Source organism: Schistocerca americana, chromosome 2 (assembly GCF_021461395.2).
Source record: "Schistocerca americana isolate TAMUIC-IGC-003095 chromosome 2, iqSchAmer2.1, whole genome shotgun sequence".
NCBI classification, from domain to species: Eukaryota; Metazoa; Arthropoda; class Insecta; order Orthoptera; family Acrididae; genus Schistocerca; species Schistocerca americana.
The window spans coordinates 1,019,698,493-1,019,716,750 of record NC_060120.1 but is presented as its reverse complement, the minus strand read 5'-3'; the positions used below and the strand labels follow the sequence as shown (position 1 = coordinate 1,019,716,750).

At 40.3% G+C, this 18,258-nt stretch overlaps 1 protein-coding gene across 3 annotated transcripts in view; it reads right to left on the bottom strand.

Annotated features, from left to right (window-relative positions):
- LOC124596388 (KICSTOR subunit 2-like) overlaps positions 1-18,258 on the bottom strand; it is a 69,469-nt gene that overhangs the window by 42,055 nt on the left and 9,156 nt on the right. For all 3 annotated transcript variants that reach the window (XM_047135510.1, XM_047135511.1, XM_047135513.1), the window contains exons 3-4: positions 17,478-17,626; positions 5,231-5,368 (exon numbers count right to left, since the gene is read on the bottom strand). In XM_047135510.1, the coding sequence (XP_046991466.1) occupies positions 5,231-5,368; positions 17,478-17,626 (287 nt within the window). The remainder of the gene's footprint in view (positions 1-5,230; positions 5,369-17,477; positions 17,627-18,258) is intronic.

Below are 18,258 nucleotides of genomic sequence, written 5' to 3'. Positions count from 1 at the left end.
TGTGCGTGTGATTTCACCATGGACAAGTGCTTTGGGACCACCAAGTGTCCCACACCCGCCGGGCTGGCACAGGACCTGACACACCACCGTGCTCCGCACTGCAAGGCGGGGGGGGGGGGGGGGGGGGGGGGGGGGGGGGGGGGGGGGGAGGGGGGCTCTGTGATGACTATCGACTCTACGAGTGATGTATCTCTGCCATAGCAGGCTCTCAGACCCATGTGGACCTATTGTGCGCCACCATATTGCTTTCCATTCTGTTTTGTGCTGCCAACTGTATAAGATGTTGTAAATATTCTCGCATAATAAAGTTGTATTAATGAATGTTGGTGTGTTATTTAATGATCGCCGCTGCTCCGCGTATCAGGAATAACTACAAATTTCTTCAGGATATCTGTGTTTTCATAAAGTACAAAACAATGTTTCTAAATGTCGTCTGTGGATAGTGTGTACACTGCAAGCACCATTTACAGACATTATGCTAAAAGTACAAGGAAGTGTTCATGATTATAACAATTTTAACTAAGAAGTTGACAACAGTGCAGGAATTATTTAACATTTACATGTGAACAATAAGCTAGGCACTAATATTTTGACTAAAACATGCCTGCTATTATAAACCACCATTAATTAAAAAAGCAGTGCAATGGAGAATTTATGATACTTGAATGTTGTCATAATACAGATAAAGATCCATTGGATAACTGAAGTTAAGCACTGCTTGATTTGGCTACTATTTGGATGGGTGACTGTCTAGGTCTGCCAGTGCTGTTGGCAAAGCAGGGTGCACTCAGCCCCTGTGAAGCCCATTGAAGAGCTACTTGATTAAGAAATAGCAATTCTCGTCACAAAAACTGACAAAACTCAAACTCAGACCACTGGCTGGCTGTTATATCTAATCCACTGAAGCTCTTGTATGCACAATTGCTGAAGTGCAGTCATTTCAAAAACTTGAAAATGTAGTAATTTATTTTGAAAAATATGATACTTACTATAATGTGCTCAGTTATATCACCTTGAAATATAGTATCAATTGAAATTAAATGCAAGCCAACAAAAATTTAAGACTGGTCTTCTGCAAGTTCTCCTATGTTAAAAGAATAAGAAAGATCGTAGAATTAGCACCAAATCAGGCTGTGAACATAGATGAGACGGAAGATTTTTAGCTTCATTACTGAGCCTGAATAAGACGCTGAAAAGTAGATGGAGATCCTAAGCTTTACTATGCAGTATATGGAAATGCAATGTTGTCAGTTCAATTGCAACATCATGAAGGCACCGGACAGTAAACATAAAATCTTTATGAAGTGAAGGGGAGAGAACAATAATGAACATACTTAGTGTAAGTTACTGCAATTAGGGGAAAAAAAACACATAACAAATCAAGCAAACTGTCAGCATGTTAACAGCAGAAAGGTGTGCTGATAGTTTTGGGTCCAATGATAATACTGGACATATCTGTGTGCAGAGGTTCTCAGGAGAATGAATGTTGCCACGCTGCATTCATCGTCATCATAGAGCTGCCCAGCATTCGGTTTGACAGTGCGGAGTGCCACTGGGTACACTGCATTATCATCTGTGGTTCACATGGCTTACTGTTCTGATACACACAATAAGCAGAATTTGCTTGTTTGCTATCCTTCCTTGGAATGAAATTGTTATAGCCAGCAATGTAGACAAGAGATGTAACACAATTTCAGGCTGTTACTGACAGAAGCCACGTGAGTGAAAACAGAGAGCTATGCCAGTAGGAAAAGTGTTCCTTAAATTTGTGTGTCTATTATTGTGTATGTTTGTCAACAAGACAGCTCAGGTACATTATTTATGTTCTGCCAAGTTTAGTCACATTTGACAGTACAGTGTTTCAAATACCCATTCAGGTTAATTTCCCTAAGCTGCTTAAGGCAAATGCCAGGATGGTTCCCTTGCAAGGGCATCACCAATTTCCCTTCCTGCGGAGCTTGTTCTCCATCTCTAGTAACTCAGTCATCAACAGAATGTTAAATCCTACTTTAACTTTCTTCCTTTCCATGAATTTTTGTAATTTTAGCCCAGCTCAAGCTATGCTAAAGAAGCATAAGTAAAAAATGGTAACAAATAATAATTCAGGTCAGACTTACGACAGTGAAGAGGAACATATGCATACAATAAGGAACATCTGTCCATAGAGAGGAAAGAAACCAGTGTCAGTTATCGACGACCAAGACAAAGGCCACACATGTGCGAAACACCGTTCAGAAATAATTCGAGACTAAAGTAATGAATTAATTCTTTCTAAAACGCGTTTATTTTGTCACATTCAGTATGTGTCGCGCAAAGCTTCCACAGCAATACAACATAGCACCAGAGCTCGCAGAGCCAAATGAGGTAGCAACTGGGGACTGACAGTTTTATGTATTTTGCCACAAACATTTTTTCTACTTCTGCTTGACTCAGTTATGAGAAAAGTCACAGAATGAAGGCTAAGAGGAATCTAATGGGGAATCCAGGAATGTCAAGGAATTGGACTTCACAGATGACAGTTTTAACCACTCAAGGGTTGACACATACGAGAAATAAATTAAGTTCTCTGAAAAAAGAAAAGAGATTGCTGGCATCAAGATAAATATAGGTAAAACAAAGGAAATGAGAGTAAGTTCTAGAAACACGGAAGAGCCTCTATATGGAGGGGACTAGCAGGTGAAGACAGTAAACTCATTCTTATATCTGGGTAGTATGATGACAGAAGATGTGAAGAACTGCGTAATGAGGGCAAATATTGCCTTCATATAATTGTACCCAATATGGTGAAGCAGAAACATCACATGCAAAACAAAGATTTGTATTTTTAATACAAATGTGAGGGCTGCTCTTGCACACACCAGTAAAAGTTGGAAAGTAGATGAGAATATAACAACACAGTTACAGAACTTCATAAATAGGTGTCTCCTGGACATCACAAATATCTGTAGGCCAGAAAAAAATAAGTAACGAGGAGCTGCAGAGGAAAACAACCAGATATGTACAGAAGACCAGATAAGTGAGGGAAAGTAAAAATGGATGGGACACACAGTGAGAAAACGCGGCAGAGCAGTCAAGAAGAAGGCTTTGGAATGGAATCCCCAGGGAATAAGGGAGAGAGGCAGGCCCAGAGGTACACAGAGGAAGCCGGTGTTAGGGGAAGCAAGTAGAAATGACATGAACTGGTCAAAATTGAAGGAAGTGGCCAAAGACAGAGATGAGCTGTAAGTTTCCCAGCAATTAAATAAAGTAAGTCAACTATGGACCAAATTTTATTTTAGCATTGTATTGCTATTGAAATCAGTTACACTACTTTGTTAGGTGGTTCCAGCTTAACAACCTCCTGTGCCATTTACCATATGCAGAACTGCTCTTGCCTGTATTCATCTCCAAAACAACATATGAGGCCTGTCTAAAAAGGATCCGAACTTTGGCCAGAAAAAATATTTCGAATACCTTACAGGGTTGGGACCCTAATCCCCTTCAAAGTAGGCCCCTTGTGCCTGCACACACTTAGCCCACCGGTCCTTCCACTGCTGGAAATACCTCTGGAGTCTTCTTTTGGAATGGTGTTCAGCTACATCATCATGTTCCGCATTCTCTTCTCTACTCTCAAAATGGGATCCTTTCAGTGATGTCTTCAGTTTTGGAAACAACCAGAAGTCGCAAGGAGCCATGTTTGGAGAGTAGGGAGGTTGGCAAACGGATGTAATTCCATGTGTGGCCAAGAAATTTTGGATCAAGTGGGATGAATGTGCGGGGGCATTGTTGTGATGCAGTTGCAAGTTTTTCGCCGTCCACATGTCTGGTCTTTTGCATAGAACTGCATCATGGAGTCGCCGGAGAACATCTTGATAGTACTCCTTTGTCACTGTTTTTCTTTCCAGTGCATATTTGTGACGCACAATCTCACGGGCATCAAAGAAGACAGTCAGCATCACCTTGATTTTGCTTCACACCTGTAGCACTTTCTTCGGCCTTGGAGACTCGGAATGCTTCCATTGTGACTACTGTCTTTTCGTTTCTGGGTTGTACCTGAATATCCATGACTCATCTCCAGTTATCATGGTGTTCAGCAACCCAGGATCAGTGTTGGTCATGTCCAGAATGTCCTGTGCAACATCAAAACTGAGGTCTTTTTGTTCCAGCGACAAAAACTTGGGCACGAATTTCGCAGCCACTCGGTGCATGTTCAAATCATCACGCAAAATCGCATGTGTAGAATCTTTACTCACTCCAACCTCTTGGCCAATCTCCCGCACGGTAAAACAATGATCTGCCATCACCAAATTTTGCACCCTCTCAATAACAGCTGCACTCCGAGCAGTTTGGGACCTGCCAGAACGCTGGTCACTATCCGGTGATGTGCGGCCACTTTTGAATCGGTTGAACCACTCCTTAATTTGTGTTACACTCATCACATCTTCTCCAAGCACCTGCTGAATCTTAAGAATTGTTTCACTTTGAGAATCACCAAGCTTTTGACAAAATTTGATGCAGTATCTTTGTTCAACACGTTCAGTCATTTTGAGAGAATCAGTAATCTGCATAAAGGTCTGTTCCTTTACTGTGTACAGTGGCGCCGCACTATTGTCTGTATTTGGCGCAGGAACATCAAATGTTGGATACTTTTTAGACAATCCTCGTACTCTTATATCTTATTATTTCTCCAGTCCCCTTGTATTGATTCTCGTTCTAACATCTGTGTGGGTCTTCAGGAAGAAATTTTTTATTCTTATGGCTTATGAGTTACTATCCACTGGATATTTTATCACTTTAACACAGCAATTTGCAGAGTAGTTCTACATATTTTAAATCTTACTTAATTTTGTCTGTGGTGTTTTCACTTCCGTACTTAACTATGATCTTCCACTCTCTATTTAAGGCCCAGCTTACAGTAAACAAAATAATATAAAAGAAAATACAATTTGGAAGTTTGTAATTAACTGAAACAAAAATAAATCTGTCTCTATCTTCCTGAAACTGACTTTTTCTCATACAAAATTCTTAACAAAGGTAACTGTTCCTCACAAATTCTGCAAGGCTTAATCTCTTACTTTTAGTTGTAACTGTTTTCTTATACAACATTACACTGTCACATGAAGTACCAGCACAGTATTAAAAATAAAAACTGTTTCCTTTGGACATCATGGTGCAATATCTGCTCTGTACATAAATTAATTTAAAACTTCCTTTGTGATACAATTCACCAGGGAAGTTTTCTTAGATTTACCTGAGAGCAGCTTTGATGGAAGTTAGAGCCATATGTGGAAATGACAAAGAATGTTTTTCAACAATACATTCAATATGGGAGACAAGCTCTTCATACTGCATTTGCTTTCCAGTTCCCATTACTTGCATTTTTTCATATCTGCATGTCGTAAAGGAAAACAAAGTGTCCTTAGCAACACAGTTCTCATCTACACAAGCTGATAAAGGCCACTACGGAAAACACACATGCACACGCGCGCGCCCACACACACACACACACACACACACACACACACACACACACACACACACCCGCGCGCGTGCACGTGCACGCACACACAAAGAGAGAGAGAGAGAGAGAGAGAGAGAGAGAGAGAGAGAGAGAGAGGGGGGGGGGGGGGGGTCAGGGAGTTGGTGGGAATGAGCTTGAACTGGGCATCTCTTTCTTCACTTCTGTTCATCTGGGCTCACAAAACTACACCACTCATTGAAAGATATATCACAAATGATAAAAGAGAGAATTGTCCTTACCTGTCAACACATTTTGAACATCTATTATGCATATATCATGAACCGTTATCCTTTTTCTGCAATCATACTGCAACTGAAACTGATCAACAATCACGACTTGCTTTGATCTTTGCTTTTGTTGAATACGTTGTGGGATATCATAATCTCACATCATATTCAAAGAAATCTTAACATTATGACCACCACAATCATGATCAATTCTGGCTGATGATGTTTCGGGAAGCCAACTAATTGAGACACAACAAATAACTATTTAATTTTTTAACACTTGTGGCATTACAAAACACAGCCACTGATAGCATCAGTTTTGTTAGTTATAATTCAGAGTCTCAAGTTTGTAGACTAATGCTGACACTCTCAGCTGCATTGCACATTGCAGGCAAACATACATGTCCAGATCTGGTAATGTAGTAAACAAAGTCAGAGATACAAACAGTGACTTGACATTTTTGTTGTTGATACTTCTGGCATTGCTTGGATACTTCATAACAAGATACTTCAAAACTGCTGAACTTGGCTGCAGCTGTCATTTATAAAGTGGCCTAGTAGTATGGCCATTGGCAGTGGAGAGCAACTGGTTCTGTTGTTCTGCTTTAGCCACTATCCTCGGGTAGCCACAAAACTTATGCAGTTCATGGCCAATGCGTGTATATTCACAGTATGCAGAGATAAAAGACTGTCATGTATGGCTGGTGTACTGGATGGTGTGGTGCTACTTTTGATGGTAGCACTAGATTCTCATTAGTAGCACACTCCACTGGCAAAGTTGGTTAAGGTAGCAGAATACTTGCCTACAAGCTGTAGGTGTCTTGGACAGTGGTTCCTTCCCAACAATCCAAATCGGTAGGCAGTACTCCTAGGCTGGTAATGGTTGTGGGCTAGCAACCAATGTTGGAAATGTTCTCAATGATAATGCGGCTCCTGCTGCTAGCTGTGAAACTGGTTCAATTTGTGCAGATAATCAGCAGGGGCACATCTAGTGGAATAGCTTTTAACATCGCCCACCAGGTGCTCCAAGACCTGTAGTTGAGTCAAGGAATCAGCTGATGGTATAAGACACTCAAGCGGTCATTTGGTTACAAAAGACTAATTGCTGTTTTTGTCTACTGCTCATGGAGTAGTTCTGCTGGATTCTCTGGATTGATTGGGATTGTGTAGTATGAATATAAGAATGTTGTCAAGAAAGTGTGATACCACTGTTACTATTTACAATATATATAAACGAATTAGTAGGTAACATAAGAAGCTCCATAGAGATATTCGCAGATGATGTGGCTGCCTACAAGGAAGTAGCAACCCAGAAAACTGTAGTGTATAGCAGGAAGCCCTGAAAAGGACTGATGAGTGGTGCAGGGACAGGCAGTTGAACCTGAGCATTCATAAATGTAACATAGTGTGCAGTAATACATGAAGAAATCCATTACTGTAAGATTACTCTACAAATGCCAAGTTCTTGAAACAGCAAATACAATAAAATACTTAGAAATGACAGTCTGCAGCAGCCTAATGTGCAACAAGGGAACATAAAGCAAACTGTAGAAACAGCAGATGCCAAGCAGAGATTCATTAAAAGAATTTTAATGAAATATAGTTAACTCATGAAAGAAGTGGCTTACTGTAGTGATCCACACAGACAATGGCCAGAGCCCCCTCCTTGACCTAAGAGTAATGGGGTGTACTGGAATGAAAGTTTTGGGTGTAAACTTCAGTGGCTGTCCAAGCCATCTGCATCTGCAAGGACTGAAGTAGCTAGACATGATGTTGACTTCGGATGTTCCTTCAGTGGGGTGAAGACCTGGTTGCACACCTTGTGGAGAAGGAGGTAGAGGGGATGTGCAATGGTGGATGGCCTCGGAATCAACCACCAATATTTAACTGTTGGTATGCCTGAATGCCATTTGCCAAGCGAAAGTTGGTAATAAACTTTCACAGAAATTTAGAACAAGCAAAGGCCCTTTACAGGCCTGTCCCATGTCACCATCAGTATTTAAAACCTGTATAGATATTAGCCCTAGAGCATGGTCTCGTAAATGTAATAGTATGGGATTAGAAATAAGAGATGGAGTTTACCTACATCATTTATTGTTTGCTGATGATCAAGTAGTCGTAGCACAAGATTGGGAGGATGCTAACTATATGTGCAATCAACTAGCAGTAGCATACAAAACTTGGGGTTTGAAGATTAATTACCAAAATACAGAGTACTTGGCTAATGATTCAGATGAGCTATACATTGACGGAAAGGAAATCAAGAAGATAAATACTTCCTGTTATTTGAGATCAAGTTTAGAAATTGAAGGAAAATCAGAGTCCGAAATCAATAAAAGAATTAGTAGGGGACGTAAGGTCATTGGGATGCTTAACTCAGTCTTATGGAGCAGGAATGTAATGAGCACAACTAAAAACTTAATATACAAATCTATATTCGAGAGTGTGGTTCTGTATGGAATGGAGACCTGGACAATTAACCTGAAGCACATCAAAAAATTACAAGCTCTAGAGATGGACTTCTGGAGAAGATCGGCAAGACTCTCCAGGAAAGAGAAGATAAGGAACACCAAAATAATAAGGAGAATGGAAATAAAAGAAAGAATATAAGGCGTAATGGATAGCACGAAATTACAGTGGTACAGGCATGTACGATGAATGGAGGAAGCCAGAAATTGATACTGGAGCGGGAACCGGAGGGGAGAAGAAGAAGAAGACGACAACCTATGACCACCTGGCTCCAAAATGTACAGCACACAATGAGGAAAATGGATGCAGAGGAAGAGGACACACAAGATCAAAACACCTGGAGGAATATTTTGAAAATGTAGTTTAAGAAAATTTATTCTTTGTATAGTAATTTCCGAGTAATTATTATGCTGGAGATAAGCCTTTGTATTGAGGAAAAGCTCAAAATAATAAAAATATAATGCCTGAATGAAATTTCATGCATGTAGCATTGTCTACCGATTGTTTAGGAAACTACTGCAGTGTTGGTTTAATTCAGTAGACATTTGCCAGTTGATCAGAGCATATCGCAATGGCTGAAACAATCACAGATCCCGACAGTTGTGAAGTGCATGGCATGATTACATTTTTGCTGGCACAAGGATCTTCTGCTGTTGAAATCCATAGTGAGTTATGCCTAGTGTATGGACCTGAAATAATGAGTGACAAACAAATTCGTAAATGATGATGTGAATTTCAAAATTGTTGCACAAATGTTCACAACGAACACAGAGTGACAGACCAAGTACTCGGACCGATGGCACTGTTGATAAGTGAAGCAAATACTGACAACATGTGTTCTGGCTAATAATTTCAAAATGTTGCTTGAACCTCAATTTACTGGATTGTCGATGAAGATTGTGGATATCATAAACTGAACGTGACATGGGTTCCAAAAATGCTAACTGATCAGCACAAAGAGCAAAGAATGCATAATGCATGACGGCTCTCAAAGTGCTACAGACAAGATGGAGATGATTTGTTTTGCCTCACTGTTATGGGCAACGAGACATGGATATCATAACCAACGTAGAACTGAAACAACCGTCAATGCAGTGGCACCATTGAAGTTCACCCAAACCAAAAAAGTTTAAGCTATCTCCACTCTCAAATCAAAAAATAATGGCTACCATTGTTTGGGATGAAAAGGGTGTCCTTTTGATTGATTTCTTGAACCGTGGGGCAATTACAGCTGACATATACCATGAAAAGCTACTCAAACTGAGATGTGTGACGCAAAATTGGCACTGCGGGAAACTGTCGTTTGACATAATCCTCGTCCACGACAATGCATGCCCTCACACAGTTGGACAAAACCAAGGAGACAATTCAAGATTTCCATTCGGAACTTTTACCACCATTCAGACACTCCCGGCCATGCACTAAGTAACTGTTCCCTCTTCTTGCATTTGAAAAAGTGGTTGGGTGGACAACAATTCCAAAATGCCAATGAACTCAAGACTGGTACTTCCACCTGGTTCAGTTCCCGGGTGGCAGGCTCCTATGCAGAAGGATTAAAGAAGCTGGTGCAGTGTTACAAAACATATATAGGTGTGAATGGCGATTATGTGGAAAAGTAAAATAGATGTGTAGTAAAATGTTACAGTCAATAAAAACCTTTTCTCATGAGTTTATTTTTTTATGAGCGAACAGATCTTAATTTTGAAATATATCTCGGACTCTGTCTTGCGTCATCGTCTCTAGGTCTTAAGAGTCCTACGCCTATTCATGGACAATGCGTCTCCCAGAAGTTTGCTGCAGGGGTCTTAAAGACGTTATGTGAGGGTCACTGGGGTATTTTCTGCACCACAGGCTTGACTTGGAGACATGTGTACTGGCCCGGTGTTGACTGGTAGCTGGAGCATTTAAGTGCTGTATGTCTCCAGTGCGCTAGTCAAAAGGCGGCTCTCAAGGCTTCATTCTTCCCATGACTTCCAGCAACCCAGCCCTGGGAACAGATCCATGTGGATTTTGTGGGTCCACTTCTGAATATTCTCAGCCACTTCTGAAGTCACTGTTCAGGTGCTCTCAATTTCTTTTCTGTAGAAGGTATCCCACTTACTGTTGCTGACAATACACCTCAGTTCCTGTCTCAGGTGCTTCAAGATTTCTGTGTGCAGCCAGGCATTCACCATGTTCGCTCCCCTCCTTTTCACCCCAGATCTAACTGGACAGCCAAGTGTATGGTTCACACCTTTAAGACCCAAATGAAAAAATATCTGCAGGACTTCTCTGCCAAGGATGCATTACAGTTTCTTCACACGGCCTACTGGATGACTCCTATGGTTCTCATTGCCTCATGGAGCTTCTCCATCCACCTGCTCCGTACAGGATCTTGCCCATCATCGTATTCCCCTGTACTGAGTTATCTGCCCGGGACAGAAGTCTGGGGGGTGTCGTTCTTGTCAGTGCCCCCACTGGTTACCAGCAGTCATCGTGCATCAGAATGGCAGCTACATCTCCATCCTCCGGACTAGAGACTAGGACGTCCAGAGCCATTGAAATCAGCTCCAAGTCTGGATGGGTGCCGACCCCACCCACATCACCACCTTCTTTGGGTGCTGCAGTCACTAAGTCGGCCACCTGTCTGCCAGTGTTCCAGCCTCCTCTCCCACCCACATCAGTGCGTCCGCCCGATGAGCCTACGACTTCGCAGCCCCCAGCAGTAGCTCCAGAGGCCCCCCAGCCCGTCGACATACTCCTCACCAGTTCAATGTCTCTTGCACAGCCTCAGCCTGTGGCGGAGTCATCTCCACCTTCCACACCACCGCTGGACATCACCATGCCTGTCACGTGCCCTGCAGTCTGATGCTCTAATTGGTAGGGGGGGGGGGGGGGGGGGGAGGGGGGACGTTCATCGCTCTGGCCTCTTTTGCCCATATTCTAAGGTCTCTGGCATGCCAGAAGTCAGCAGACACCAAAACCGTCACAGGCCACCATTCACAGATGCGCGCACTACCCCTTCTTTGTGCACTCTACCAGGTGGTCCAAACTTATATAGTCAGCCCTGGCCAGCCTAGCCCAGAGCTACATTTTGACTAGGATCATTGAACTAGTAGTGTAGCCACTCTGTGGCAAGTGTATTTTTGTAACAAGTTATTACTAGATGTGTTCTTGTGGTTAGGACACATACAAAACACTTTTTTAACTGATTCTAGATTTTTACTCATCAGTCTGAGACCCTTACCATGTCGTATTAATAGAAGAAGTAGACAAGATCCAATGAAGAATGGTGCAATTCATAAAGGGATCATTTAGTTGGTATGACAGCATTACAGAGATGCTCAAAAACAGTGCCATATGCTACAAAAGACACACTGTGGATCACAGAGACGTTTGCTATTGAAATTCTGAGACAATAAGTTAAGGGGAGAATTGAGCAACACATTACTTCCGCCCACATACATCTCAAGAAATGACCATGGGAAAACCCTGGCTATTAGAGCTAATATAGATGTTTACCAACAATCTCATTCTTCCCAAACGACATTCGCAAATGGAACACTGAAGGGAGGAACAGAAGTACACTCCACCACATATCACAAGGTGGCTTGGAGAGTACAGACATAGGTGTGGAAGCTGCATCACAATGTCAATTTTGCAAAGTTCGAGGCACAGGGGAAACTGGAACAAGTCACAATTTTCAGTATTGTTTAATTATTTTGTTGTGCTGAAGGCATAGTAATCTATTTATATCTAGCATAAGCTGTTGGCATACAGATGAATGCAGACAATTTTGCAGATTTTTGACATTCAGGTTGCCACATAATGGTGATTTATTTAGCTTCATAATAGAAAAAAAGTCTTTCACACATATATGTTGACCAAAATGTTGTATCAAGTTTGTAAACTATTATGGAGACTTGGAAACTCTTCCTGCAAAAAACAATGCAGAATCACTGAACAGGTTAAACGTAAAAGAATTTGTTTTTTAAATGGGTATTACACTGCAGATAGATAAGTTCCAACTGTACAAACACAAGGGTGCTCTAAACTAAAACAGCAAATGACCTTGAAAACAGCCCAAAAGATGTACGATACATAGTGCCCTCAAAATGTGTGTGTGTGTTCCCCCCCTCCAACACCACACTGAATTGTTCAAAATTCACGTTTTCTTTAATGATAGCGGCTTAGAGAAGTGGACGATCTTTCACCCCAGAAACTGTCCTTCCACAATCCAATTTGCTTTTTAAATGCATTCACACCAAATCAAAAATAAGTTGTTTCCCACCTTGCAACATCTTACTATGGGTAATGTGCAGTCAAGTCCACTGAGAATGTGAAGCCTGCAATCCATTACAAATTTTCTAATTTTTACACCTACTTTCCTTTTTTCTTCACAAATTCAACAATTGCAAGTCTTAATTTGAAAAATCATTCCAGAAATGCTACTTCACTTAAGCACCATACTTTGCTGTAGTGTATAATGTACCCATACTCCTCATTCAATTCCATAAAAAACTGTGGCAATTAACACTATAATAATGTATGTGACCTACAAAAATTTACTATTAGTACCACCAATTTCACCACATGCTCCATGCCTGCAAATTTATCACATACTGCTTATTGATGCACAAAACAATGAATCCCTTACAAATCACCTACCAATGCATTCCGGTCCGAGCTGCTGGATATGGCTGTCATGTGCGTGAGGTGTGCTTCCTTGTGTGAATGAATGTGTGTGTGGTTCCTTTTCTGACGAAGGCTGTGGCCAAAATCTAGCATGTAGGTGTCTTTTAGTTATACCTGTCTGCAACTTAATGTGTCATCTTTATGGTTAAGTAACACTATCTTTTCCTTAAGTTGTTAAAGTAAATATGAAAAACTATCTTTGAAGCCTGACCTTTTTTGGTGTGTGTTACCCTTTATGATACATCAAACACAAATTTGACAGTAAATTTTAAATATGGCATCAAATGCTCAATGATTTAAGAAGTTAAGCATACATTCTCACATGTAACATAATTCATCTTGTTGAAAGGAAATTTAATTTGAAAGTAACACTTTTCAAACCACCATTCACAATATTTTGCCATGACCCTGTTAGAAATGTAAACACTGTGATGTCACATTCATGGAAAGCAGTTTGTTGTTATGGTACGGCACAGTCTTTGTCTAAATCTTTTGACACATTTTGCTGGTGGCAGATGCTTGTGCGAGCACTATGTTGTTGTAAACTGCGCATTTTCTCTGCAACTAAAATTTTATTTTGGTGTTGTTCTCTCTTTTATGTTTTGCTGCGGCAGTATTAATCTGCAGTAGGGGGCTAAAGTAAATTCTTTGTTAGAGTATCAGTTCTTGCCAGTCAAAATAACAAAAATTTAACAAAAAAATAAAACAATGAAAATTACTGGAATTCTAAAAAAATTTCAGGTTTTTTGCAGGCGAAAAAATTCCCTTTTTTTTAGATTTCCCGGTTTTCCTGGGGCGTGTATACCGTGATGTATCACTGTGGATAACAGCCTGGCTTACAACAGATCCACCCTGTGGCCACTTCAATCAGCATCAGTGAAGGAGCCTAGCTGTAGTACCTGTTACGATTTGACAGACAACTTCAAGGCTCTCCTAGTAACCAAAGACATCACAGATAGCCCAGTATTAATGGCACACTACACAATTGTGACACTGGAAGAAGTTTGTGCAGGATGGTAATATCTGATGGCACTGCCAGAGTGAGCAAGCTGGGTCTAGGCACCATTTGAGAATGATAAGGTTAGGATGCTTTAAAAGCAATGTCTTCTGGATCCGTGGGTAAAAACTCAGCTGCTTCTGTCAATTAAAAAAAATTTGCAACAAATCACACTTCACTGAGAGAAGGATTCGACAAGCAGGCAATGTCAGCCAAAACCTGTTGATCTGGCTCATCTTATCTCATATCAGACCATTCCATATGCAAGTGTCACCATGCAATTTGAAACATTCAGAGCCAGTAAATGCAAATTGGGAAACTAGGTTCAAGCTTTGGTCTACTGAAACTCAAAAAATAACTGGCCTGATTATGTTTCAAGCACTGAAGAAAATTGCAGCCATATGGATGTGACTTGCCTGCAGTGATCATAGTATAGCGCACGTAAAATGCCATGGTTGCTGGATGTGTAGTCGGCTGGGGAAGCTTGGGGCGAGCAGCAGTGGTGGGGAGTCACTCAAAGCACTGTGATGGAAATGCCTAGTGCTGGAGGGCAAGTGCCATTCTAAACTGAAACCTGCACTCAAATTTTTGGTAAATATTAAGCGGGGCTTCTCCACACTCACACGTGCATGGTGACCATTCAAAAAGACCTGTCACTACTTCTTTGGTTAGTATTTAAAAAGAATTCTGCCAAAAATGCACCGATTTATTTTTTCCTTGCTTGTTTAGCATTTGTAACTTTCAGAGAAGAGTCACAAATGGGGAATTTTGAGTAAAACCTACACTTTACTATTGTTGCCATTTTAAAATTTGCTTCTTTTGCCAAAACTCAGCAGTTTAAACAGTCTCACCTCACTAACATGTTGTGCAGATGCAATTGAGAGAGAATTCTGAAACAGTGGTTTATTAAGTGAGGAACTGAGGAAAAGTACGGTCAGCATCTCATCAAAAAGCACAAAATAAATGTGTAATGACTTCACTTATGTTGTTCCAAACCCACAGAATTTCTCATTTCACCTACTACCGGTGGTCCTTAAAAATTACATTCTTTCATCAGGAAAGTCTTTAGTTACTGGAATAATACAGTAGATAAAGAAGTTATGCATAATAACGACACAACAAAATACTCTCCTCTTTGCGTGCTATCATTTGGCAAAATCTCATTTTCATATCTCAAACCGGTTATGAAATATGAGGAATGCTGTGGATATTTCACTCTGGCTTTATCACTGGTGTGGTGCAATCACAAATGAGTGTGCTATGTCAGATCAGTTTTGCTAAGATTGGTGACAGACAGAGATGTCTAACCAAGTTTAAATAAAAATTCAATATGTTAGCTACCTATTTTTCATTGCAAACTTTTTTGAATTTCAAGCAGAATCTTACTTCCACGTAAATATTCCAATAACTATGGACATTGTAGAAATGATGGACACATCATAATGAACCTGACATATAAAGCTACAACTAAAGCAAAAATGACTTTTTTTTATTGAACAGTTTCTGTAAAATTGTTTGAGAAAGACTGCACGGCAAGGGCGTCAATTCTGTCATTTCCAACCGGCCGAAAGGTCGCAAACACTTGTCGTCCTCCCCTTCTGAACAAAAGAATGAACTCGCCCAGCTCTTTGAACAAAAACTGGCCACTGTGCATTGGTCACCATATCCTGCACAACTGAGTGAGCACAGCACAGGAGCTCATCCAGGGTGAAAGTGGAGGGCGGGCTCCTTCTGCTCCCACAACAGCCAAAAAACAGCAGAACCACATAACACTAAGAATAATCACAGCAATGATCAAAATGTCTACTGCTTTCTGCTTTGAACTGGTGGAACATGTGCATCACATGCCCAAACCAGTCTGACTGGCTGCTGTCAAATGGCAGAAATGGGACAAGTGTGAGCTGTGCTGGAGCTGGTGAAACACGAGCACACAATGGTAACCTCTGTTATTAAATTTGCTCAACCTGTAGCATATATCTTTGTTGTTGTTTTGTGCCTCTTACTATTACTCTTGTTACTTTCAGAGATGTAATACGTTTTCTTTTTGCTTCTGGGGGAACGGCAGAAGCTGCTGCTGTTTCTGACAGCACTTAATAGTCTATTTCTCGAATTAACCTAATTTTTCAATAACAAATATAACTAGGAAAAGACTACTAATGCTCTATATGACAATCTATATTACCAGTTTGTCATATCTTCAACTAATTAAGTCAGAGACAACATTTTTCTAAGAAAATCACTTCATTTTTGGGGACTTACGGTATGTACAAAATATGAAATGTGTGGTTCTGGTCTGAACAGTTACATTCAAGAATGCAAGTTCTTGGAGCAATGCTGACACTATCGCCCGCAAAGCATAGTGTATGTAAAATCTCAATTCCTGGCAGTCACATAAAGTGACCCACAGCTATGCTGCACAACAGAGACACTGCGCGGTTGATGTGACTTCTGCTAGACCCACACTGCTAAACTGTTGAGTGAATGTGGCTAATAAAGTGCCCTAGTAGTATGGTCAGCAACTGTTGAATACAAATTATGTTGTCTTCATATAGACTACCACAGCATATAACCTGTCATAGTCACTCTTTTAATATCTATTGCATTATATCTTCTAAATGTTTAGAACTGCTTTTATAAGTTTGACATTAATCAACATAGGAATTCGCTAATGGTAAACATTTTTGTCAAATGCCAAGGATGGGACTTTGTTCCTGGTAGTTTACTTCTCTCTTGCAGTTCCAATATTTCATTGCTGTACTTACATAAATAATGTAGCCACATATGTTATTCCTAAGAAAAGGAGGGTGGAATGATTTTCTTTTACTAGATTGGTATTTGCTATGACAGTGTTCATACAGTTTAACATTACTTGAAGTTGCTTTGTACCATGATTGTGGGCTTTACAAGACAATCATAAAGAAAAATTTTGTTTAATTAATAAAAAACATTGGTAGCACAGTACAGGACAAAAGGTATTAGAGACAATGATCAACAGTTTTTATCCTGTCAATAGGCCAATAAACTCTTCCCTATCACTGCCACCACATACAGCCTAATAAGAAGTTCTCATGACTGATAAGCCAACTAATTTCTCACATACAGACATAGAGCTCACAAAATGTACAAATATTTATGTTTCCGTTACACAAGCAAAGTACATTTGGCACTTGAAATCTTTTGTATTGCGGACAGTACCCACTGAATCATTTACATCTATTGCGTTCCTGTCCACTGTACTCCGGTTGTTCCTGTTTCGGTGATTGACAAGCAGAGCTGAGTAGATACCCATCCGTCATAGATATTGTTTAAGATAGCATAAATCAATGGTGAACATTACATTTCTCACTACACTTTCTGACTTACAGTGGTCTCAGACCACAATAAAGACACCAGAATTTTTTAGGTGTTTATGCATAGAGTTAATTATAGTAACAGCAGGTGCGAAACATTTCCACTGCTTTCTACATGAAACAAGAAGTACATGTGCAGTGAATCAAATGCACTCCATTGTTCCTAACTTTTTCATACTTAATAACCAACATCATGTTGCATTTTTTCTCTTCTCAGAAAACATCAAATTCATTAGAATTAGCGTCTAACAAAAGGATACAAGTCTATTAGTTCAATGCGAGCTGTTAAAAATTGTGTCAGCTGATTTGCAACAGTATTCACAGTTTTATCAGGCCCACTTGATCTCGTCAGCTCTTCCAAACGGCTCAGATCTGTACGTAAACCGTCATACATTGATTTGAGGGAGTTCTGAAAAACAAATAAAAGTTATGACAGAATGCTAGACTGAACACTTCTATGATAAATTGCTTCATCTGCTTTTTTATTTCCTACCACATTTATGATGTATGTTAAACTAAATAAATACTCTCTTTGTCAGAAGAGCTCCAGGACAGTTAAAAAAAAAAAAAAAAAAAAAAAAAAAAAAAAAAAAAAAAAAAAAAACTGCACTTACTACATAATGATCCTAGCTCCTATCACAGTAGTCCTAGGCTATCTATAAACAACTGTCAATGTTTCTGGGGATCTTGGAAGCAAGCCAGGGAATTTTCAACTGCGATGCTGGTAAGCTCATTTGCCACAGATCACTGGATTTCTGCGATATCTTGATGAAGCTTTCCTTTCGGTCGCCTTTTCACTCATGGAAAAAAGAGAAAATTGCATGGCAACAGGTTGGGCAAATATGCTGGATGTGAGATTGCAATAACAGAATTTCTGACCAGATACTTGGTAACAGATAAAGCAGTATGAGATCCTGCATTGTCATGCAGTAAGAACCAGTCCTGAGAATGCCACCCATCATGGCGGCAACATCGAATTGCTTGTCGCAAATGTCTCAACACTTTGATGTACAGAGTTTGGCTCTCTGTTTGACCTGGAGG